This window comes from Euleptes europaea, chromosome 9 (assembly GCF_029931775.1).
Source record: "Euleptes europaea isolate rEulEur1 chromosome 9, rEulEur1.hap1, whole genome shotgun sequence".
In the NCBI taxonomy this organism is placed as follows: domain Eukaryota; kingdom Metazoa; phylum Chordata; class Lepidosauria; order Squamata; family Sphaerodactylidae; genus Euleptes; species Euleptes europaea.
In genome coordinates, this window is record NC_079320.1 from 1063595 (window position 1) to 1087846 (window position 24252).

Here is a 24252-nt window from a genome sequence, read left to right on the forward strand (position 1 = left end):
AGGGGATCTGCTATCTTAGACCTGATTCTCACCAACAGGGAAGAACTGGTCGATGAGGTTAAAGTAGTAGACACCCTGGGTAGCAGTGACCACGTACTCTTGGAATTTACAATCGTGGGGAAAGGAAAACCTGTACGTAGCCAGACACATAGGTTGGACTTTAAAAGAGCAAATTTTAACAAATTTAAACTTATGCTAGGTAGAATCCCATGGTTAGAAATATTTAAGGAGAAGGGAGTTCAAGAAGGGTGGGAGTTTCTTAAAAATGAAATACTGAAGGCGCAATCCCAAACCATTCCTATGAGAAGGAAAAATGGGAGGAGCCTAAAGAGGCCAGGGTGGCTCCATAAACAGCTTTTTAAAGAGTTGAGAAATAAGACTTATTTAGGAAGTAGAAGGAGGGCCTTATAACCAAAGAGGAATATAAACAAATAACTAGTGCTTGTAGGGAGAGTGTTTGGAAAGTTAAAGCTCAGTATGAACTTAGGCTAGCAAGAGATGCTAAACGCAACAAAAAAGGGTTTTTTTCCTATGTACAGGGTAAGAACCAGGACAAGATAAGCCCATTGCGTGGACCGGAAAGTGAAATTGTAACAGGAGATGAAGAGAGGGCAGAACTCCTCAATTCCTACTTTTCCTCAGTCTTTTCTTGTGAGGGAAGTGGTGCTCAACATGGCATAAACAGAACATGTGATGAGGGAAAGGATTTGCAGCCTAGAATTGGCATTGGGGTAGTCCACAAACACCTGTTTTTTTTAAATGAAACAAAATCCTCGGGGCCAGATAAATTGCACCCAAGGGTACTCAACGAACTTGCAGATGTAATTTCTGAACCTCTGTCCATTATTTTTGAAAAGTCTTGGCAAACAGGTGAGGCGCCAGAAGATTGGAGGCGGGCAAATGTTTTCCCCATCTTTAAGAAGGGGGAAAAGGAGGATCCGGGTAACTACCGACCCATCAGCTTGACTTCTATACCAGGAAGAGTTTTCAAACAAATCATCAGTCAATCCTTGAGCATTTAGCAAGAATGGATCTGATCACTAAGAGCCAGCATGGGTTTCTCAAGAATATGTCATGTCAGACTAATCTTATCTCCTTTTTTGAGAAAGTTACTACCTTGCTGGATCAGGGGAATGCTGTAGACATAGTTTATCTAGATTTCAGTAAGACTTTTGATAAGGTTCCACATAGTATTCTAGTTGACAAATTGGGAAAATGTGGGTTAGATCCTATTATTGTTAGGTGGCTCTGCAACTGGTTGACAGATCATACCCAAAGAGTGCTAGTTAATGGATCCTCATCCACTTGGAGAGAAGTGACTAGTGGAGTTCCTCAGGGATCTGTGCTGGGCCCTGTGTTGTTCAACATCTTTATAAATGATTTGGATGAAGGAATAGAGGGGACGCTTATTAAATTTGCAGATGATACTAAATTGGGAGAGGTAGCAAATACGGTAGAAGACAGAGCCAAGATTATATCTCGATAATGATTAATTTTACCAACATCTACAGCTCCTAAAGAACACAATAAAAATGAATATATTTTCAACATTCTACTAAAACTCCTTCATATTTAAACCTTAAAACCCAATATAACATTATACAACACCATTAGGTAATGTTTTAGACAGCTGCAGCTCTATACAGTCATTGTTAGTTAACAGATCGGATAAATATAAGGTAAATGTCCCCTGTGCAAGCACCAGGTCATTCCTGACCCATGGGGTGACGTCACATCCCGACGTTTTCCAGGCAAACTTTGTTTACGGGGTGGTTTGCCAGTGCATTCCCCAGTCATCTTCCCTTTACCCCCAGCAAGCTGGGTACTCATTTCACCGACCTCAGAAGGATGGAAGGCTGAGTCAACCTTGAGCCGGCTACCTGAAACCAACTTCCATTGGGATTGAACTCAGGTTGTGAGCAGAGCTTTTGACTGCAGTACTGCAGCTTACCACTCTGCGCCACGGGGCTCTTTATCGGATAAATACGGCTGGTTAAATACGACAGCATAAATATCCAAAAGCGTAATTATCCAAAAGCGTAAAGATCCAAAAGATCATTTAAATACGTCCTCAAAAAGAGTCTCTTGGCCAGGCATGGCTAGGCTTGTCCAATTTTAAATGAAAGACAAGCCTCAAATGATTTTTCATGAAAAATATGGTTTTACATTGAAGAATTCTGCATATGTACAACACTAATACCACAGTTCATATGTTCTAATATGTCAAAGCCTGTAACACCCTCCTGAGCATGTGCTGCTCACATGGTGGACAATGGGCATCCTCTCTTCCCAATGCCAGGTGGGTGGAGTAGGGCAACTCCCAGAGTCCCTTGCCGCCAGGGCGTCTGGGGAGATGCCATTTATGGAGGAGCTTAAAGCAACAAAGAAACTCCCAAGTCTTTCTCCTGATCCTCCCCTGGTGTGAAAATTCATGGCATGCTGAGGGACTCTAATGTCTGGAACCCAGAAGACCCTTTGAGTGTGTGTGTGGGGGGAGGTCTTTGGGCTGAACCGCTTGTGACAAGAGCTGGGCCGTGTCTCCTCTTTACAGGGGGCCCGGGAAACCTTTGAGAGCTACTACCGGAAGCAAAGGCGGAAGCAGGCCCGACTGGTGCTGCAGCCCCCCTCCAACATGGTAGGGATTTCGGGGGTGGGCGCTGGGGCTCCATTGGCAGGTCCATCTTGGTGGGTCTCTTTTCAGCTTGGTAAGCCTCCTCTGTTCCTCCCTTCTCTTTTCCAGCATGAAACGCGGGATGGCTACCGGAAGTATTTTAATCAGATTGTGGGGTAAGTAGCCTTTGGTTTGTATCTGCTTGCCTGCTCTCCTTGGCCGTGGATGGGGCAGAGGAGGCTCCTTTTCCTCTCAATAAGATCAAGAGGAATTGCAGAAGGGGGGGAGGGCTTGCTTCCAGAGTTGCCACCCTCCAGGAGGCACCTTAAGACCTCCCACTATTACCATTGCTGTCCAGACGACCAAGATCAGTGTTCTCCAGGAGAAAACGGCTGCTCTGAAGGGTGGACTCTACGGCATTGTACTCTGCTGAGGTCCCCCCCTAAACCCCACCCTCCCCAGGCTCCACTCCCAGAATATCCAGGTATTTCCCAACCCCGAGCTCTGCTAGAAGGCTGTTGGCTGCTCCAGGCATGCTTTGGCAGGGGAGGGGAGAGGAGTCTTCACTGTTGGCTGAGATGTGCCAAGCCCTCCCCATTCGTGTGGTCCCCTGACCAGATAGCCTGGGTTCCGTACCACCATCCTTGTTGTCTCTTCTGCAGCTTCTTTGTCATCGAGGACCACGTCCTGCACACCACGCCGGGCTTGGTGGACAGAGCCTACCTTGAGGAGCTGTGGGATCTGGCGCTCTCAAAAACCATCGCTGCCCTGCGGACTCATTCAGTGAGTAGCGCTCGGGAGGACCTTTCTTCGGGTACCCAAAGGAGGCCCTGGATCTCGAACAGCTGACTCTGAGAGCAGCGCTTGAGCACTGCGCACAGCTGGACTGCTGGCCAGAAAAGAGGAATGCCCCTTGGCGGTCTTCGCCCCGCTCAGCCTCATGGCCCGGGCCTCAGCCTAGTTCCCCAGACCTGCCACTCATGGGATCATCCCGGGGAGCTTCCACTGGCTGCAAGCAGCCACAGAGTGCACTGGTGTGTGAAGGGCTGCCCAGTGACCAATCCAAACCATGTCTCCTATCCTCAACAGCGATTCGTCTTAGTGGGGGCCGGGGAATTTCTTGGGAAGTGTTTTTCTCTGGCGGGTGCAGAGATGATAGTGTAGTTCCAGATCTGGTTCCCAGTGCATCTCTTTTAGCTGATTCTTATGTGACATTCTTCTGGTTAAGCAGGGGTCCCCAGCCTTTTCAAGCCTGTGGGCACCTTTGGAATTTGGACACAGGGTGGTGGGTGCAGCCACAAAATGGGAAGCGGGGCCAACCTCAGAAGGGGTGCTTCAGGAAGCGGAAACACACACAGAGAGGAAGCCCCAGCGCAGGGGGAAAGGGTGGTAATTTTAGAAATACACAGGGAAAGAGGAGTGAGAGAGAATTAAACCAACACCGGGGGGGGGGGGCACAACATTGTAATCTGCCCAGCCAATCAGATCTCTGGTGGCCAATCAGAAGCCCTGTGGGGTGAGTGCCCGACCTGGCCCTACCCACTTTCTAGCATCAGCTTGCTGGGCACCATGTTGGGCACTCCGGGTTAAGCAATGAGTTCCATATTGCCTTCGCCTTTAGGATGGTGCAGGATGGAAAAAGCGGTTTAGTGCTCATTCTCTCCCTGCTTCATTGAGGGCAGGGGAAAAACCGGAACGAGCAAACGAGCGGCTCTTTTTCTCTTTCAGTCCTACTGCTCTGACCCCGACCTGGTCCTGGACCTGAAGAACCTCATTGTTCTTTTTGCTGATACGCTGCAGGTGGGCCCAAGACCCCTTTGGCCCCTGGTGCGCCCTCTGAATGCCCCTCGCCACAGCCCCCCCAGCCTGGGTCTCCTCTCCTCCTCGCCATTGTCCCCCTCCCACACAACCGGTAGCTGTTGGTAGTGCCCCGCACCCGCTTTCTTCCTGCCAACGGACCCAGCAAGGCCCACTGCTTGATCGACACCAAGTCAGACCGGAGCTTTCTGTCTCCTGCTTGAGTCAATGTGATGTGACGTGGCAAGAGTGTTGAGCGAGGCTCCAGGAGTCGCGGGTTGAAATCCTCTCTGCCCTGAAGCTTGCTGGGTTCTCTTGGGCCACACACAGTCTCCCTTAGTGTAACCCTACTTCACAGAGTTGTTGTGGGAATAAAATGGGGCAGGGGGAATCCAATATGCAGCCCTGAGTTCCTAAGCGGAAGGACGGGGTAGAAGTGTAGCGGGCAGATGCTCCCCTTTGACTTGCTCCCGTACTGACTGTGCTGGGATTCTCCTTGTGCTGTCACCCGCTAGGGATTGCCGGCAGGATCTCCTCTCTGGGGATGAAGCTGCCCCAGGGCCAAAAAAGCCCACTGACCCTTTTGGGTCAGAAGCCAAGGAGCCGCTTCACCCGTGCCCCTAACCAACCTCCCATGTGAACGCAGCACAAACAAGGTGTGGGATTGGCTGCAGTTCCCCTTCGGCTGTGCCGGGTTTGCCCCACACTGAAAGGCTCACAGAGAGCTTCTCTCCTGACGACGCCTGTCTTTGCCCAGGGCTACGGCTTTCCTGTCCACCAGCTCTTCGACTTGCTGCTGGAAATCCAGGACCAGTACAGCGAGACTCTGCTGAAGAAGTGGGCAGGAGTCTTCAGGTGAGGCTTCTGGTGGTTTCTTTCTATGATGTTGAGCTGCTTCCAAGAGCCAGATCGCAGGTGTTGCTTAGTCTGACACCTCCTAGTGCCTCAAATGTGGCCCAAGTTGCAGCGCTTAGCAGGCTGGGTCACGCGATGCCTCTGAGCTAAGACATGGTGCTCCCAACCTTCTTCCCGCCTCTGACATCAGATGCTGAGATAACTCTAGGTTTTGTGGACTTTAGGAGAACTCCCTCCTCTGGTCTAGACAGAATGATGACCTTCAGACAGTACACCAGTCTAATTATGCTCTTCTCTGGTTCTCAGAAAGGAAAGCCTGTGTGTTCTCACAGAGATTGTGCCACAGGGCAGTGGAAACCCTCAGACGGTTTTGTGAATGGGGCAATATGCCTCTTCCGCAGACGCCTAGAGCTCCTTCAGCCAGAGCTGTGGCTGCATTTTCTGCTTTCACCAGAAGGATCTCACTTTCAGAACTGTGCAGAGAGCAACTGCTTGGGCACAGCTGTCCTCCTCCCTCCAACGCTGAGGTTTCAATGTGCTGCCTTGGTCCACCCAAGCTATGTGCTAACGGTTTCCAAGCATGCCCAAGAACCAAATTGTTTTGTGATAAACATGGTGTTTATTAGTAAAGATTAATAAGATGTTATGTGCAGCTTGATGGTTTTATGTATAATATAAACAGTAATCAAGACAAAAAAAGCTTCGAAGGACATCCCTTCAGCTCGCTGGAGGCCCAAAAGAGCCGCAGAAGGACTCCTTTGGCCTGGGGTGCACCAGCGCAGATCTGCACCAACCAGGGTGGTCTGGCGGGCCTGGGGAGGTTTGCGGGAATTTATAGGCCTGGCAAACTCTGCCCTCCAATGGCAACGCAAGTGAAAAGCCAAGCACCAGTCTGTGAAAAACAATTCACACTGGCCGTTTTGTGTAGGAAATCTCTGTGCTTATAGCACATAGAACTCCTCCTCTCAGGCGTCCACCTGCCCACACGGTATGTGGTACAACAGTGTCCTCTAATTACCCAAAAACTTGCAAACACCAGGCCAAGGCCTGTGGGCAGAGAACAAGGTCGTACCAAGGACAAACACGGCTGACCTGCACAGGTCACGAAGCCTCCTCTGGCCCCGCCCCACTCCGTGCACGTGCCAGGGCAGGTGCTTCATTTGAACTGGCAGCATCAAGAGATGCTCCTGTCTCTGAGTAGGCCAGCCTGAGAAACTGTACTCTGCAGTGTGATGCGCAGAAACAACCAAGCAGTCAAAACAGGCTGCTTCCCTGTCACTGTTGGTCTTCAAGTGGTTGTCTGGGCATTTGCGTAACAAGCCCCGCAACAAGTGCCTTTTAAAATGTTTTAAATAAAGAAATAAATAAAACTTGCTACAGCACTCTCTTATGTTTGGAAGGAAGTCAGCGGAACGGTGCCATTGTTCTGTAGCTAGGCATGCACAGTGTGAGGCTGCATTCATTCTCGAGGGGAGGGCTTTGCACCAAAACCTAGCTCTAGAGATTGCCCAGTTCCTGTTCACAGTGGGCACACACCTCCTTAGTGTGAATGCAAAGAGGACCACTCAAAGAACAACAGTGTAGTGGTTAAGAGCGGTGGTTTGGAGCGGTGGAGTCTGGTCTGGAGAACTGGGTTTGATTCCCCACTCCTTCACATGAGCAGCAGAGGCCAATCTGGTGAACTGAATTTGATTCTCCACTCTTCCACATGAAGCCAGCTGGGTAACCTTGGGCTAGTCACAGCAATCTTAGAGCTCTCTCAGCCCCACCTACCTCACAGGGTGTCTGTTGTGGGGAGGGGAGGGGAAGGGAAGGAGATTGTTAACCGGTTTGAGTCTCCCTTAAGTGGTAGAGAAAGTCGGCATATAAAAATCAACTCTTCTCCTCCTTCTCCTCCTCCTCTTGGAGTGATAGCCTGGGATGGCATCCTGCAGGTTTCTGGGGCTTCTCTGAGATATCTACAGGGTGTGTGATTGTGTTTGTCCCAGCAACAGAAAAAGGGTGTCCCAGGTTTCTTCTTGCCCACACATATGGGTGAATGAAGCTTTTTTCCCAGGGAAAGGCACTCTCTGGGGGGCTGGTGTCCAGTTGCAAGCAGGTACTCTTGTGAGAACTTCCGGTGTGTGTGGTGGGGAGGGTCACTGTTTCTTTGCACAAGAGGCATGAGAGCCGCATCATGTGCCACCACACACTCTGTTTTATTGTCATTCACAGAAATATACTTGATTCAGATAATTACAGTCCCATCCCAGTGGTCTCTGAAGAGCTGTATCAGAAGATGGTGGGGCAATTTCCATTCCATGATGCAGCGCTTGAGAAGGTAAGCGGGTGGAGGGAAGGAGGAAATGGGGGCTTCTGAGCAGCTTTACACTCATCTTGGAACTTTTCAGGAAGAGGCTGGATGGACAGGCATCTGTTCAGGGTCTTCTGCCTCAGGGAGGAGGGCAACCTCCGTGACCCGTGAGATTCCTTCCATCGAGTGACTGACTTCTGAGCTATTCAGTCCTGGCCCAATGAAAGATGCTTCAATGACGGTTGCTAAATCCTCCAGCTTTGGTAGACTGGAGAGAAATATTGTTCGGCTGTAAACCTCTGACCACCCTCCTCTGCTTTTTGCAGCAACCGTTCCCAAAGAAGTTCCCCTTTTCTGAGTTTGTGCCTAGAGTTTACGTCCAGATTAAAGAATTCATCTACGCTTGCCTAAAGTTCTCTGAAGACCTTCATCTCAGGTACGCTAACGGGGGACTGGTGACTTCTCCTGTATCCATACCTGACAAAACCACAGTCTCTTTCTTGGGCCAGTCCCGAAAGCTCTTTGTGTCAACACAAGTCCTCCCTTGGACTGACAGGCCAGACATAGGGGCACCACCCCTCCTTGTCTGCAGACTGCGACAGCATGCACTATTGGATGCAACCGCTGCCACAGAGGACAACCAAGCGATAAGAGGTTTTTTTAAAAAAACATCCACATTCTTTAGCCATTTATGAAGGTGGATGGGAGGGACCATTCCCTAATAAGGTTGCCAGCTCCAGATTGGGAAATTTCTGGAGACTTGGGGGTAGAGATTGGAGAGGGCGGGATTTGGGGAGGGCCCTCAGGAGGGAACTCCTGGATACTTACATGGGAGCCTTCCTGACCTCCTTAGGAAGGCCATTCCACCAGGTGGGAGCCACAACAGAGAATATTCAGGTATGGGCCACTGTCAGTCCTTCAGAAGGCTTTGTTCATCGAAGGGAGGAAGAGAGGGGGAGGGAGGTATGGTTTATTCAGGCCACTGCATTTTAACTGGAGATTTTTGGGTCTCATCTTTCTGTTTCAGGGAAGATGCCAGTGGCTTTGGTCCTGGTTGCGGAGTTTTCAGGACTGCTTCTGATTACCCCTTCTTTTCTGTTTCCATCATCTCTGCAATTCCAGCGGAAATGCAAACCACGTGGTTCTCCGTGCAGCTTGCTCTGGGCCGTGTGTCGCTGCCTGGTCCTTCCTGAGTTTTCTCCAGCAGCACCCGCAAAGGGCATTCCCTTGAATGCCAACTCTGGGGCTTTGCCAGAGCATCTCTCCACCTGGGCGTTGGTGGCGTGAGGGGGCTGGCCCCTGCTGCCTCCTCCGAGGACCATTCCTCTGTGCAAGCCACTGTTGACTCTTCCCTTCAACTTGACAACTTGAATGAGTTTTTATTAGGAAGTTTTCATGCTAAGCCTGCCGTGGCTTCTTTTTCTGCCTGTCTTCCTCCCCCTTGTCATGTACAGCGCACCCTGGAGTGACTGGGGCCAGGCTGTCAATCACAGCTGTTGCGGAGGTCACGGCTGCTGGGGCAGGGTCCGGGGCCGTCAGCCGTCACTGTCACTGTCACAGGCGGCCCCCTGAGCTCGGGAGACCAGGCCCTGCGGCAAAGAGTGCGGAACGTGTTTCTGCTTAATTAGCATTCCAAGCAAATGCCTCCTCGAGGTGTGGAAGAAGCACCCCTCCCCCAGGAGGCCATCCAGCCTGGTAAATGCTTTTCTCTCACAGCCTGGGCAGTTCAGACTTCCTACCCTGAGGGGATGCTTTCCTTGCTGTGGTGCCCCCGTGCAGAATAGTGGTTTGGGGTATGTGCCAAGGCTAGGCCTGGCGTGCCCCTCTTGGAGCCTGGCGGTTCTTGCCTCTGGTGAATTTATTGATTTGATTTGATTTACACCCAAGTTGGGACAGGGCACGGGCCCTTGAACACGTTGTGGCCCATTGTAGGGAAGACTTAAATTGGCAGAGAAGTTCTCTTTTCAGCAGTCATTTCTCCAGCATCATTCCTTCCAACTGATATAGGCTCTTCAGTGGAAAACTTAGATGTCTGTTCTTTCTGCCCCCAGTTTTTGGTGGCCTAAAGCAGATGTTTGCTACTGCCTGGCAGAGCCCCAATTTGACACATGGAAGGTTCCAGTCCAGGGTGTCAGGCCTGGGACTGCCTGTGCCTGAGCTCCTGCTGCTCATCCTAAAATGGCTCGGCTGTCGACAGTGGTGGCCCTTCCCCTTCTGGGGGTGAATCTGGAGGCCCCCAAATATTCCCAGCAACAGACAGCCCTAACCAGAGGGCGGAGGAAGGGAGGGGTGCCTCACCTTGTCAGGTGGAAGCATGGGGCGTGCCTGCCTCTCATGGCAGACAGGCGGGGAGGGCAGAAATGCTGCCTGCTGTTTGCCCCGTCATCTTCAGCTTTGGAATCTCATCATTTGTCGGGTAAAACAGGCTGCAGAGCAAAAGGTCACATGGACTGAATTACCAGGAGCCCTCAAGGTATTCCTGCTTCTGAACCATTCCAGTGTGGAATTCTCTCTCTGTCAGCTGCCTGCCACTGCCTGCCACTGGCCTGCTCCCCTCCTCTCCAGGCTGACTTGAGGAGGCTGGTGAGAGATCAATGAGAGTGAAAGCCTTTTCCTTTGTGCAAAAGGCTGCCTCACAGTGGGAAAACGGCACCCAGCAGGATGGAGGGAGGGCCAGGGAAGGGCTTTCTGGGGCAGGGAGCTTCCTCAAGGTGCAAAATCTGGCAGCTTGCAGACGTGTTTGGCAGGCCCCCAGGGAAGGGTGGTAAGCCACAGCATCGGAGAGGTCTTTCTCCATCAGCTCCATGTGGACTTGCATGGGGCGGACCTTTTAACCACTGGACTTTCTTATACTATGTCATGGGCTCCAGAACTGCCCGTCACAGGGGCTAACCAGAGCTGATCTCATAATATGTGCAAACATGGCTGTGGGGAAACAGGGCTGGAAAACACTTGTTTCTGCTGGAGTGAGAAAGCTCTTCAGCTCTCCTGGGTCTCTAACCCAACCAGGCTGCACTTCCTCCACTCCCTATTTCTCTCTCTCTCTCTCTGTGCCATCATGGAGCCGGTTTTTAGGGGTCTGTTGTTCCACCTGAGGGTTTGAGCTCAGGGTGCTTTGCCACTTGAAGTCTTAGCACCATGTTGGCGTCCTCCTCTCCTTTCACCTTCACTACTGAGGGGACCAGCACACTACATCAAGCACTGTAGGAGAGCGGGGTTAATCGCTGCCCCCTCCCCTTTCTGCCTCTGGTATGCGTGGATTGAACAGGGGCTTAATGTGGGTCACGGAGATCAGACTGACAGCGTTAAAAATGACAAGAACTTTAATAAGAAAATTAAAAAGCTCACACCACCTCTGCAAATACAACAGACTGATCCTATTAACTGGAAACGCCAAGGGTTGATCCTTCGGCATACCAAGTGCACTCCCTGTGGCTCAGTGGCAGAGCATCTGCTTGGCATGCAGAAGGTCCCAGGTTCAATCCCCAGTGGCATCTCCAATTAAGAGAATGAGGCAGTTGTTGTTTTTGCCATCAAGTCGCAGCTGACTCATGGCGACCCTTGGTAGGGTTTCCAAGGCAAGAGACATTCAGAGGTGGTTTGCCATTGCCAGCCTCTGGATAGCATCTCTGGTATTCCTTGGAGATCTCCCATCCAAATACTAGCCAAAGTCAGGGCTGCGAATGTGTGACTGGCCTAAGTTCACCCAGCAAACTTCCATGGCACGAGCGGGGATTTGAACCTGCGTTTCCCTCTACACCATGCTGGCTCTCTCACCAGGTAGCAGGTGATGTAAAAGGCCTCTGCCCAAGATCCTGGCGAGCAGCTGCCAGTCTGAGTAGACAATACGCAACGTGGTGTAGTGGTTAAGAGTGGTGGTTGGAGCGGTGGAGTCTGATCTGGAGAACTGGGTTTGATTCCCCACTCCCCCACATGAGCGGGGGAGGCTCATCTGGTAAACTGGATTTGTTTCCCCACTCCTACACACAAAGTCAGCTGGGTGACCTTGGGCTAGTCACTGCTCTCTTAGAGCTCTCTCAGCCCCACCTACCTCACAGTGTGTCTGTTGTGGGGAGGGGAAGGAAAGGGGATTGTAAGCCGGTTTGAGTCTCCCTTAAGTGGTAGAGAAAGTCGGCATATAAAAACCAACTCTTCTTCTTCTACTACTGACCTTGATGGTCTGGTTGAGTAGAAGGCAGCTTCAGGTGTGTCCATGTGTTGCCTTCTACCTGGTCAGACTGTGGATCCATCCAGCCCAATATTGTCTTCTCTGAGTGGCCGGAGCTCTCCAGGGCGCTCAGCAGTGAAGGGTCTTACCTAACACCTGTCTCTTTTGATCCTATTAACTGGAAATGCCAGGGGTTGCTCCTTCTGCATGCCAAGCGCACTCCCTGCCACGGAGCTTGCCCATCTTGACTTGATGAGAACGGTGTTATCTTCAGATGGTTCCCTTCAGGAGCTCTGATGGCCTGGTTTCAAAGCAGGACTTTTGTTTGTATATTAATAGCTACTTCCCTTTTTTTACATCTGTTATTTTTAGCTCTACAGAGGTTGATGATATGATCCGTAAATCTACGAATTTGCTGCTGACTCGAACACTGAGCAATTGTTTGCAGAACATCATTAAGAGGAGGAATGTTGGCCTGACGGAGGCAAGTGTTCCCCTGGAGTCGGGAAGGGCGGGCATCGCCAGGGCAGCTGCTGTCTGCTCTCCTTCCTCACAAAGCAGCTTTGGACATTCTGCTGGATCAGGGAGGGAGAAAGAAGACAGCAAAGAGGACTTGTCATTTCTCTGCCCATACTTCTGGGTCTTCTTGGAAAACATGAGGGGTTCTTAGCCTGAGAAGAAGCCCCTGTCTCCTGCAAGTACCCCTCCATTCTCCATGGCTCCATTCAACTCCCCCCCCCCTTTAATTTCCCAATTTTATGCATCCGTATCAGTCTCCCTTTAAGGCCTTTCCTTGTGCAGCCATACCCATGCTGCATAAATGGGTTTTAAAAAAATCCTCCCCATCTTTGACAACTGAAGCCCCGAGGCAGCTGCCACAGGTGTTCTTCTGTCCTGTCTTCAGTCGGCTGCCCATAAGGCACCTGTTGGCCGAGAAGGGCTTGGCTGGCTGGCGACAGGGTCTGGGCTGAGAGGACTCTGCGCTCCTAGCAGGATTTCTCCTTGTGGAATATGGTTGGTCAGGAGCTGAAGCCGGATGTCCCCTCTCCCTCAACAGGCATATTGGTCATCGGTTAGGTGGGGAGCGGTGTGTCCCTGCGCGTGCGTGCGCACAAGGGCTGGCTTCCAGTTTTGGGGACTTGACCTGGCATATGTTCCCGTGACTCTTTTCCTTGAAATAGCTTTGGCGTGCTTTAATTTGAAAATAACACTTTTTACCAGCATGGTGTAGTGGTTAAGAGCAGTGGTTTGGAGCGGTGGGCTTCTCTGGGACCTGCCCCTTTGCCCCATTCTTCTACTGGTCAACTTGCTTCATGAGCGAATAATGGGATGAATAATGAAATCTTCTTCGTGCTGCAAGAAATATCTCTTTCCCAGCAGGGGAGGGAAGGGGGAGGGGCATCAGTTTTTCTCCCCCACTTAAAAAAAAGTATGGCCAGTGGCCATCTCTTTGCCATGCTGAAACATTTTCTTTTAAACACGTTTTGGGGAGGGGCGGGTATTTCAGCAGCAAAGGCTCAAGTTCTGAGACAACCAAATTGGCTCTTAATTGGCTCTCAAAGTGCCTGCAGGTTTTCCCTCCAGACCCTTATCTGATCCAGGGGGAGGAGGGAGGTGTCACTCAGGGTCCCATCACTGGCGACTGATTGGCAGGGGGCTTCAGGCGTGCTGTCTTCGTGGAGCCCCCTTGCCTTTTCCTGGGGTCTGCTGTGCACTGGAACAAGCTGAATCGAAGAGCACGTTCGTGAGTGGTTCCTCCGGCAGCCGTGCTGGGGAAATTCCTTTCCCCAAGAGTTGTGGCTGCCTTAGAGGTGTCACCTGTTATGAAACTGAGACACCCCCCCCCCCAATTCTTTGTTGAAAGATATTGTACCTTGCCGGAGGCAGCATCTTTGTGACAGCGGCGGGGGGGGGGGGCTCTATGTTGTCGGCTGTGGCTTTGTCTGGTCTGCTGTTGATTTACTGTAATGAACCTCAAGTGTAAAATATATTTTCTTTGGTTGATAGCTGGTCCAGATTATAATCAACACAACGCACTTGGAGAAATCCTGCCAGTTCCTGGAGGAATTCATAACCAACATCACCAATGTCCTCCCAGAAACCGTCCACACAACTAAGTTATACGGAACCACAACCTTCAAGGTGAGGCTGCTGCAAAACAGTCTGGAGAAGTCCAAGGAAGGGAAAATGACAGAAAAGTTGGGGTGAATCTTGGGAGCCCAGCCTTTGCTGTGCTGAATTTGAGGTCCCCTTGTGCCGTCTAGGGGGCAACATCATTCATTAGGAATGGAGGCTGCAGAGAAGAGAGGAAAGGAGAGGAGGGTGTGGTCATACCCCAGAGACCTCTATCTGGGGATGTGAACACATGTAGGGTCTTTCTTTCCAAAACCTTGAGTGGCACTTTCTGTTCCTTGCTTTTCCTGTTTTGCGGGAAACCCCAAGTGGCTTCTGTAGCCATAAACACAATTTCGTCAAGTCAAAGAGAGGCCCTTTGACGTGTCCGAGGCCGTATATTCAGTCCAGCAGATCCTCCCATACAAAAGTCCCTTTTCCTTAATGATCACAAAGTCCGGCTCCCTCGGTGGAGATCTGCAAGCAGGCTGTCTCTCGGGAAAGGCCCTCGCCTTTCTGCAAGTCTTTCTTCCTGAGGGCAGAATCTTTTTATTTATTTTTAAAGGTCCTTGCCTGAAGGTCTTTCTGGCCAAGGGACCTTGCCTCCCTATCCCTGTGCATGGAAATGACTTCTTCTTTCCAAAGGATGACGCAATTAGATGCTGGTGCCTGCGCTCCGTCTTACTCAAGTGGGAAAGGGGGAAGGGTGGGGAGGTGGAATCCCCTTTCTGAGGGCTGTTGTTCTGTTGGGTTGCCCAGGACGCGCGCCACGCTGCGGAGGAAGAGATCTACACCAACTTGAACCAGAAGATAGACCAGTTCTTGCAGCTCGCGGACTATGACTGGATGGCCGCTGAGCCCGGTGCCGAGGCTAGCGACTACCTGGTGGACCTCATTGCCTTCCTGCGGAGCACCTTCACTGTCTTCACACACCTGCCTGTAAGTGCCCCTGGGGGCAGCAGCAGGGTGTGTGTGTGCGTTTGTCTTCTGCCCTTGGACCACTCCAAGCACAGCCAGGGAAGAGAAGAGAATGGTCAGCCTCTGCTGTGTTGTGAACACAGAGCAAGGGGGCAGAAGCTGATCGATCAGGGAAAGGGGGGGAGGAAGCAGGGAGAGGCTGTTTCCCCCCACTCCAGACTGGTCAAGAATTTCTTGGGGCGGGGTGGTGGTGGTGTCTGAAAGCCAAGTCTCCCTTTTGCAGGCCATTTGGTGTGGTTATCGGGTGGGGCCACCCTCCAGTATTTCAGCACTACAAGGTTCTTGAATGAAGCTCCCTTCACTGGTCCATCCAAGTCAGCACTGTCTACTGAGATTGGCAGCACTGTGCGGAGGGGGGAGGGGCCAGTATTGTCTGAGTAGAGGAAGGTCCATAGCTCAGTGGCAGGGCATCTGCTTGGCATGCAGAAGTTCCCAGGTTCAATCCCCGGCATCTCCAGTTAAAGGGACTAGGCAAGTAGGTGACGTGAAAGACCCTGCTGGAGAGTCGCTGCCGGTCCGAGTAGACAATACTGACTTAGATGGACCAAGGTTCTGATTCAGGAGAAGGCAGCTTCAAGTGTTCATGTGGCTCTCCAGGGCCTGAGACAGAGGCCTTTCATATCACACCACCTGATCCTTTCAGCTGGAGATGCTGCTGAGGGTTGAACCCCGGACCTTTTGCTTGCCAAGCAGAAGCTCTGCTGCTGAGCCACGGCCCCTCCTCCCTCTGCACTGTGCTTCTCTTGTGGCCCAGAGTCAGAATGTGTCACCCTGTTGCTGCCATACCCCCCCCAAGGTGAAGGGTTCAGAGCCGAGAAACCAGACGCCCGTGTGTGAAGTGGTTGCACAGCATGTCTGTGGCGACCTGTGTGGACGGCCCGCCCAGCGGCCACGCAGCTGTTGCTGGCCCTGCGGAGGACCACCTGGGAACCCAGCCCTATCTGCACCAGGCAAGCTCTGCGGTACTGCCGGGTCACTCGTGGGGGCAAACTCCCCCGTGGTATGTAAAACGAGATGATTAAAACGTGGGTCTCCAGCTCGTTGGAGAGTGGAACTCCAGTCCAAGGAGATGACTATCATGGAGCAGAGCGAGCGAGAGAGGAAAAGCCCCCTTTGTGGTTGATTGTTGTTTTAATTTCATGTCAGACAAGTTAATGTAAATCGCATTGACAGATCTGCACCAAGCACAGGGATTTGTTGACTTTAAGCCTTGTGGAGACAGGAGGTTATGTCAACACCTCTGGTGGGACTGTCAGCTTAACAAAGCAAGGAAGTTTTTTATTTGTTGGGGAAAGAGGTGTTTTTCTGTTTTGACTTGGAGTTTCCTTTAATCCTTGGAAGCTTGTATCTTGATAACCTTTTTTGCAAGGTAATGGAGGGGGTCAAGAGGTTAGGCTGATCTGGGAAGGGGAAGGAGTCTTTCAGCAGCCCTCCGAGTCATAATCGACTCCAGCAGTTCAGCCTGAGCTCTTTGCAGAGGGAGTGTGGGGGGAGGGCCCTTTCCCCCTCTTCCGATGACTTTGGCCGTATGGCAAGCACAGATGGCATGTGGTACCCTGCGAGAGCTCGGCGTTCTTTGCCGGGGTCTGGGGCTGCATCTTACACGTGATGCCCATGACCTTTTCTTGCCTCCGAAAAGCACAACTTTGGCATCTGCAGCCAGTGGAAGGTCTGTGACTTCTCATGCTGAAGGTCTCGGTTCAGTCACCTGTGAGAAGATCTTGGGCAGAAGGTTCTGGCCAATACAGTGACAGGGGAGTTGGACCCAGGGCCTACAGCAGCGTCCAGTGTTAGCATGGCCCGGTGTTACTCTCAGTGTGCAGGGAGGAGTGCCACCCAGTTTGTGTCAAGCCAGTTGGCCCCAGGAGCTGGTGTAAGGGAGCAGCCAAAGGAGGCAGCCTTGCCTCCCCCACCAGGCCCCAGGAGCCCCAGGGCAAGCTGCTATATCTCAGTTGGATCCCTGCTCCCTGTCTACAATAGGGGGATGGTAATACTGGCCTATCTCGCAGGGCAGTTGTAAGGATTGCTGAGTTGATGTCTGCTTTGGATGCTCCAAAGTGCTCTAGAAAGGGGAACCTTGGTTCCATCCCCATCCAGATGATAAGTCTTTAATTGTGTAACCTTTTGGCATGAATCACAGCAGCAGCCCTGTCCTGGGGGAGCATGCCTCTGGCCAGCCTCCTTTCACCCCTCTGGAGACAGGCAAGAGCAGGTCAGAACAGTCCCCGTGGCTGAGACCCCTCCGTGGACAAACCACACGGGCTGCCCAGAGGTGCGCCAGGCACTCAGGCCAGCCCGTTCCAAGGCCGGTGTGGGCCACTACTTCAAGTGCTTCTGGGCTTCCGGGCATGCCAGTCGGGTCGCTTGCTAAGTCGGTCTTCTGATGCCTCCTGTCTTGCGATTCCCTCTGTAGGGGGCTGTCGAAGCCTATTCGACTATGCCGGTGAGTATGGCGGGTGTGCTTCTCCTGTCCCATGCGCTCTGCTCACTGCTTGCACGTTAGAGGGCTCTTGGGGGCAGAGGAGGCGGAGGGGCAGCCGGGCTGGGAGCCAGTGGGCGGGCAGCTCCTGCCTGTGTTCCAGGAGCCCCCTCAGTGCTGCCTGGTCTGGCTGGCCAAGCGGGCTCTTTGTCGCTCTCTCTGGAGGGCAACCCCAAAGCTGTTACAGGGGCCAGCTGGTCACCCTTCTTAGCCCGGTCGTTTCCCCCTTCAGCCAGGCAAGGGCGCTTATGTTCAGGCCTGTTCTGGGGTCCCCTTCTGTCCTCTCTAGTGGGGCTGCTCACAATCTCCTCCAACCCCGTCAAGGAAAAAAAAACCTAGGTGAGCCAAGGGTCCAGCGGAAGAGGCAGGCTTCGGGCCTTGCTCCACCTCCACTCCTGAGACAGACCGTGGCTGCAGCTGCCGCCAAAGGAAGGAGGTTCCCAGCCCCCATCACTTAGGCCCCAAACGTCCTTCCTGCAGTGGCCAGCTTAACTCTCTGTCCAGTCCTTGCTGGCTGTGCTAAGCAAGTCCTGCAGAGACCTGGTGTTCAGAGAGAGCTCTTTCTCCCTTATGGCCTCCCAAAGAGCTGCTTAAGCCCCGCTGAGTTCATGGGGTCGGTCCCTGACCCCTTCTGGCTTGGGGACCACTAGGGCTCCCTTCCCTCGGGTCCCCAGGGCCATTGCCCAAGCCGGTGGCCACGATAGTTCCCAGGGAAGGAGAGCAAACTGATCGGGCTCTGCCCATGGGTCTCTAACGGGTACCCTTTTCACTTGGCTGGCGGTGGGCAGCAGAAGCAGCGGCACTTTCCGGGCTAAAGGAGAACTGTGGTGCATCCTGGCGACCTCCCAACTGCGAGGGGCACAGTCCTGCCACCTGCGCTTCATCCTTCCCTCCTCCTTGGGAGCCCCTGCGCACGAGAGTGGACGGGGGCGTGGGAGCCCTGGCCCTGCTGGCCATCTTCTGCCTTTAACTCCCATCCCAGCAGTGTTCCCTGGGAGTAGCCAGCTGCTTCCCCTCTTTTGAGTCAGCGGCAGGCGCCAGGGGCCTGAGGTCTCCCAGCCCGTGCTGGAGCAGCCGGCCTTGCTGAGGTTGTGAAGACCGTTTTGGAAGCCGCCTGGGGCTTCTTCTGCGGCCCTTGGGTGCTGGCCACGAGCAGCGTGCCCTGCATGGCCTGCGCTGCTAGGGGGTCACTGACTTGTGCACAGCATAGGCAGCCCTGAGGGTGGCCTGAGGTGTGCCCTTCACTCGGAGGGCAGCCCTGGGGCTAGAAAGGGGCCCGAATGCAGGAGGGCGTCTCCCACAAGAACTCGTCAAGAAGGGGCTTCACTTTCACCCAGCGTGGACTTTTAACCGCCATCCGTTTTTTCTTCATCATCTAATCTGGCTTTCTGTAGTTAGTTTGTACTAACGGAGCCAGCGGGGCACTAACCCCTTTTCATTGTCGAAGGATTAATTTTTTGTTCGAACCAGAAGTTCACCGTATCGGAATCACATCCCTGCTATGGGAGATGGTTTTGCATCTGAAGCCCCCAAGCCAAGGCTGGGTGCCAAAGGGCGGTGGGGGGGCAGGGATTGTAGGGGGCAGCAGTTCTGCACAAGTGCCTTCCTCAGAGAGGCCGTGGTCTGCCTGTCCTTCTGCAGTGCCTGAGTTGTGAGCTGTAGTCAGGCCCCTGCCCCGAGAGTGGTCCACGGACCCTGCCTGGAGGAGTCAGCAGTGTAGCTGTCAGCCGCCAGAAGGGCCTCTTCGCACTGAGCGCTCTAAGGGGCAATGCGAGGCCCCCATCTCACAGCCCCTGATGCATCCGCCATGCCTGCGGGCGAGCGGCAGGCTGCAGAGCTGGGTGTGGCTGGCTTTTAAAAAATGTTCTTGTGTGGCATCTGGTGCAGTCCGTGGCTGTGCAGCTAATGGCCTGTGGCTGGATCTCCACACAAAGAGCAGGAGAAGCTCCAGGAAGAATCAAACCGGCTTACAATCACCTTCCCTTCCCCTCCCCACAGCAGACACCCTGTGAGGTAGGTGGGGCTGAGAGTGTGTGACTAGCTCAAGGTCACCCAGCTGGCTTCATGTGGAGGAGCGGGGAAACCTACCCAGTTCACCAGATTAACCTCCCCTGCTCACGTGGAGGAGTGGGGAATCAAGCCCGGTTCTCCAGATCAGACTCCACCGCTCCAAACCACCACTCTTAGCCACTGCACCACACTGGCTCTCATGAGTGGAAATCAGGCAGCCGATTAATTGACGTGCCGTTTGGCTGTTGACAGGTCTGTTTGCAGGGAAAGGCTGCCTGCAGCCCTCGCAGGCTGACTCCCCGCTGCAGTTGTCAGCCTGCCAGTGCCTGCTGGGGGACGTGGTTTTTCCTACACAGACGGGTTCCGTGGGTGGGAGCTTGGTCACGCCTGAAGTGGCCTTCGGGCTGGTTAAGCACAGCATGTGGGAAAGCCGCGGTGAAGACATCATAAGGCTTTGGGCCTCGGAGCGTCTGCTCCGTGTGTGCGTGCTTGTTAGGTCTGTGTTGAGGCGGCCTCCTCTGACCAAGATGGCAGCTGCTTTGGATTTCATGGGACGTCTGCCCAACGGAAAGAATGTTGCTTCGAAAGCAAGTCCCGGAGGAAGGAAAAAGCCACCCAAGGCCTGCATAAAGAGATGCCATCCGGGCCTGGAGTCTTCTTGGGTGGCCCGTGGCTTGCATCTTCAGCCTCCATCTTTCTTTCTCCCGCCTCCCACTGGTTCAGGGAGCAAGAGGTTCAGTTCTTCGGCTAAGGAGCAACGTCTGGGTAGAGGCCATGAACATTTCTGAAGGGAAATATTCTGCCTCCAGCTTTGCCTGCCCTTTGGGACCGCGTCTTTGTGCTTCTCTGCAAGTCCTCCAGACAACGGAGAGGACAGCACACGTTTGTTTATATTGGATGCATTTGTGGCTCCCCCCCCCCCCAAAAAAAAGGACTCTAAGCAACATGTTCTTGATCTGGCCAGTCAGTGATTCCGTAGTTGTTTTGGGGTCTCTCAGTGAATGAGCAGGTTGCATCCAGAACAGAAATAGGAAAGGGTCTGTGTGTCGTTCACCTGAGTTTCTCAGTGGGGTCCGTCCCTTTTTTCCTTTTGCAAATGCTTGTTTGCCAGGCTCTGTGATTTCCCTAGACCGCCTTTGGATAGGCACGTTGGCTGGTTTCCTTATACCCTTCTGCCAGGAAGATATGCTGGGCATGCTTTCTTTTAAATAAAGGCAAGGCCTTGTGACTGAAGGGAATATTTTAAACGTTGTAGCTAAACGGTGGATTCTGAAAGCCCCAATGGATTGCCTCTGTCTGGATCTCGACCCCAAATTGCACACTGAGGAAGTGGTGAGTTTGATCTGCTCCGTTCTGAGATTCGGTGTCCTTTGACCAAAGAACATTCTGACCAGGTTGCAAAGAGTAGGTGAAAACTGGCCCATTCGTCTGCAGACTCCTCCCAGACTCGGCAGCCACCAGGGGTGGGGGTGGGGGCAAGGCATTCATCAGCAACAAAAAAAAAGCAGCCAATTTAAAGCAGACGGACATGCTTCATTTTAGGAAAGCATGTGTTTGACCTGCGGCTCTTGGCTACAGGACGAGCAGAAGCCGAGGTGGACCAGACAGTCGAACCCCAAACACAAAGGGTCTCTTTTTCGGGAGGTGAGACAGTCCCTGATGGACACCTGGATGGCAGGAGGCGGGGGTCCCCCTCCTCCCAGCTCTGGAATTTTCTCTTCCCCAACGGCAGGCTGGTAATTAAGTCTAGCAGTCCGGCCACGTTTAACGCGCTCTTCCACATGGCCCACGTTGCTCTCGGCCTCCTTTGACCACCTCCCCCCGGCGGATGTAGCGGCTGTGGGGGTGTTCTGCCGAATGGTTCAGAGGTGGTAGTTGTTCCAGACAGTGGCCGGGGTGGAAGAAAACCTTTAATTAATAAAATCTTTATATTTCAAATGAAACCAATGGGAAGCCTAACCTACCTCAAAGAATTGTTGTAAGGATAAAATGGAGGAGAGGGGAGCAATATAAGCTGCTTTGGGACCCCACTGGGCAAAATGCTAAAAATTAAAAATAAATAAAGGTAAAAAAGAAATAAAATTAGATGGAGAGTGTGACTCAGGAGAAGGGAGGCTTATGTGTTCATGTGCTATGGATGCAGAAGATCCTCAGCCCGATCCTTGTTCAGAGGATCTTGGCTTGGGGAGGGACTTCTCTCTTCCTGCCAGGTCCAGGAGAGCTGCTGCCCGTGCGCAGCTGGGTTGCCTGAGGGTCGGCTGTGGTCGTTGGCAGATTCTTGTGTTCCCTCACCTGTTGCCACCAGGAGCAAGCGGCAGCAATGGTGGTCCACCCTCAGCCTCTCTGTCCCAGGCCAGGAAAGGACTCCTCGTGCAATCAGGCTGTCCTGTGGCCCAGGGGTGTTCACTAGGACTGCACTTCTGTTCAAGAAATCTTTGTCGATTAAATAGCATGCATTTTAACTGGGTAATTGATTCCGTTTGCATGTAAAGCCATCTAGAAAGAGGAAGAAAAGAATTTGCCAGATGGTATGTTCGCCTCTCAGAGCAGCTGTGGTCTCGGGAAGAGCATTGCCTCCTTGTGAGAATGAATGGGTAATGCCTCCACCCCACAAGAGGTCTGGTTGCTCACTGCAGGTTTTATAAGCGTAGGTATCTTCCTGCCGCCTGAGCTAGATCGGCGTCCCCTGTGGCCTCCGAGACTGGGGGCTGCAGGGGTTGCCCATGTAAGTGCTGATGGGCATCCCCTGCAGATCTAAGTACTGGGCTGCAAGCCACGCTCCCTTCCCTGGGAGGCAGACCCCAAACATCTTGCCGGCCAGATAACAGCGCTCCAGGGGCCGGATCCAGCCCACGGGCCGTATCTTTGACACTCCTACCTTCAGGTATGTAAGCACACAAGTTGTGCTTGGGCTCGCTGGCCCAACTACCCCCCCCCCCGGGCCCCTTCCCTTTGGCCATCTCTGAGTGTGCAGCCGGGTTTCGGTTCGTCAACTGAGTGTAGTCTGAGTGTCTGAAATACTGGGGTGAATTCTAGCTGAGGGGACATTTCTTCACACAGGTGTTCTTTTTCCCCTCCCCATTAATTCTTCTCCCACTTAATTCCTGACCTACCTGGAATTTGGATGTTTCAGTGTGCAGTGATGTGGAGAAGTTACTTATTTCATTTGAAATATTTTTATGCCGCGTTTCCAACCCTTCTGGGTTGCCAAGGCAGCAAATGTAAAAACATTGACACACTTGAACAATTAAAAAGAACGTTTAAAATTATGAAATAATTCAATAAAAACACATAAACAACACCAGAACCAGGGAGGAGGGCCAGTAACCATTTTTTTGGGGGGAAGGGGTATGCTAAACACAACTATTTCCTTTTCCAAAAACTGCGTTGGCTGACCGTGCATCAGAAAACACTTCCACCGCCAAGGGCTCCTTCCAGTGAAGAAGCTGCCTTTTCTGAGGCATCTCGGAGTCTGTTTTGGGACTGCTGCCACTAACTGACTCTTTTAGGAGTTGCCTGCTGAGGGCGCTGAGGCTGCCAGCTCACCTTCCCCCAGGGTCATTCTGAGGCTCTCCTTAGTACCTGCGTCTCCCACTATCCAGCAACTGGTTACCACGAGGACGACTTACCTCACTTGCACACTCCCGGGGCATTAGTGATCTACCAACTGACTACCTCCTTGCCTCTGGTACCAATTTAAACAGCGTGTTTGGATGGTGGTGGTCTATGTGATATGGAGAACAGCTACCAGCACTCAAAATAGTAAAGAATTTCGGACAAGTGCCACGCGTAGGGAAAGAGGATTGTGTATTTTCACCTTTTCTTTGTTCCCTTGCTCAGCCACAATGGTTAAATAGGGCCGGGCAGCCCAGGAGAGCAGAGCGTTGCTGGGTGGAGACTTGGTACTTTGACGTGGTGGAGGCTCTTGCGGGTCAGCGGGGTCATTCCGCCACAGAGGTTATTAATTACCTGCAAATTAAAAGTTTTGCACCCTGGCAGTTGAGAGCCAATAGAGTAAGGAGAGGTCTTATTACGTTCAAACAAGTATTGTTGGACATTTTTCTAAAGTATATTGTTTCCTCTTAGACTTAAATGTAATGATCATAGTAAAAAAATAGCAGAAAGTATTGTGTTATGTGTTAAGTGCAGAAAAGTGGGACTTAATGTCTTATATTTATATATACTCACAGAGAATAATGGACACACAAAAGGTGCATTATTCTCTGTGAGTATATAATTAAGAGTATCCTTTCAAAATGAGTAATCAGTGGTAAATAATCTCCACACAAGCATCCCAAAATTAGCAGTAAGGTGCACAGTGGATGTTGGTTCTGTTGAGCAAAAAATGCAATTTTTCATCATATCTGGTGGGGTTGGTATAGGTAAAAAAGTATTGGAAAATTATTCAGGCAGTGATATTTGAAGTTTGGAGCATTGAGCTCCTGATGAAGCTGGAAAGGTTTTTTTTTTTTTAATTGAACAGTATAGAGACAGTCACAGTTCTCTCAGAACTCTCTCAGCCCCCGTGGAGGCAGGCAATAGCAAACCACCTCTGAATATCACTTGCCTTGAAAACCTTACGGGGTCACCATAAGTCGGCTGTGATTTGACAGCATGCACGCACACACACACCGTTCAAATACCCTACATCTTATTTTATACTTTAAAAACCTATATTCTGCTTTTCTATCTGATTGGTGACCCAAAATGTCTTTTCACATGGTTCCCCTCTCCCCACTGTTTAATTGTCACAATAACAACCTTGTGAGGGTAGATTAGGCTGAGAAATTGTGAGGGACTCAAGGTCACCGGGGGGCAGGTTTCCCTGGCAGAGTGGGGGATTGAACCCTGGTTATCCTAGATCTTAGTAGTCCAATGCCCTAACCATTACACCTTGGCAGCCCTCTTACAGAGATGTTGCTAAATTTGTTGACTGTAGCAAGGTAGTT

General features: G+C 52.0%; 1 protein-coding gene across 1 annotated transcript in view; it reads left to right on the forward strand.

The window, feature by feature from the left end:
- The window catches only part of EXOC6B (exocyst complex component 6B), a 210379-nt gene that overhangs the window by 107186 nt on the left and 78941 nt on the right, over window positions 1–24252 (forward strand). Inside the window, exons 10-19 of the mRNA XM_056855368.1 lie at window positions 2552–2635; window positions 2741–2787; window positions 3274–3394; window positions 4340–4411; window positions 5166–5263; window positions 7478–7583; window positions 7883–7992; window positions 12097–12208; window positions 13732–13866; window positions 14596–14775. Coding sequence (XP_056711346.1) covers window positions 2552–2635; window positions 2741–2787; window positions 3274–3394; window positions 4340–4411; window positions 5166–5263; window positions 7478–7583; window positions 7883–7992; window positions 12097–12208; window positions 13732–13866; window positions 14596–14775 — 1065 coding nt within the window. The remainder of the gene's footprint in view (window positions 1–2551; window positions 2636–2740; window positions 2788–3273; window positions 3395–4339; window positions 4412–5165; window positions 5264–7477; window positions 7584–7882; window positions 7993–12096; window positions 12209–13731; window positions 13867–14595; window positions 14776–24252) is intronic.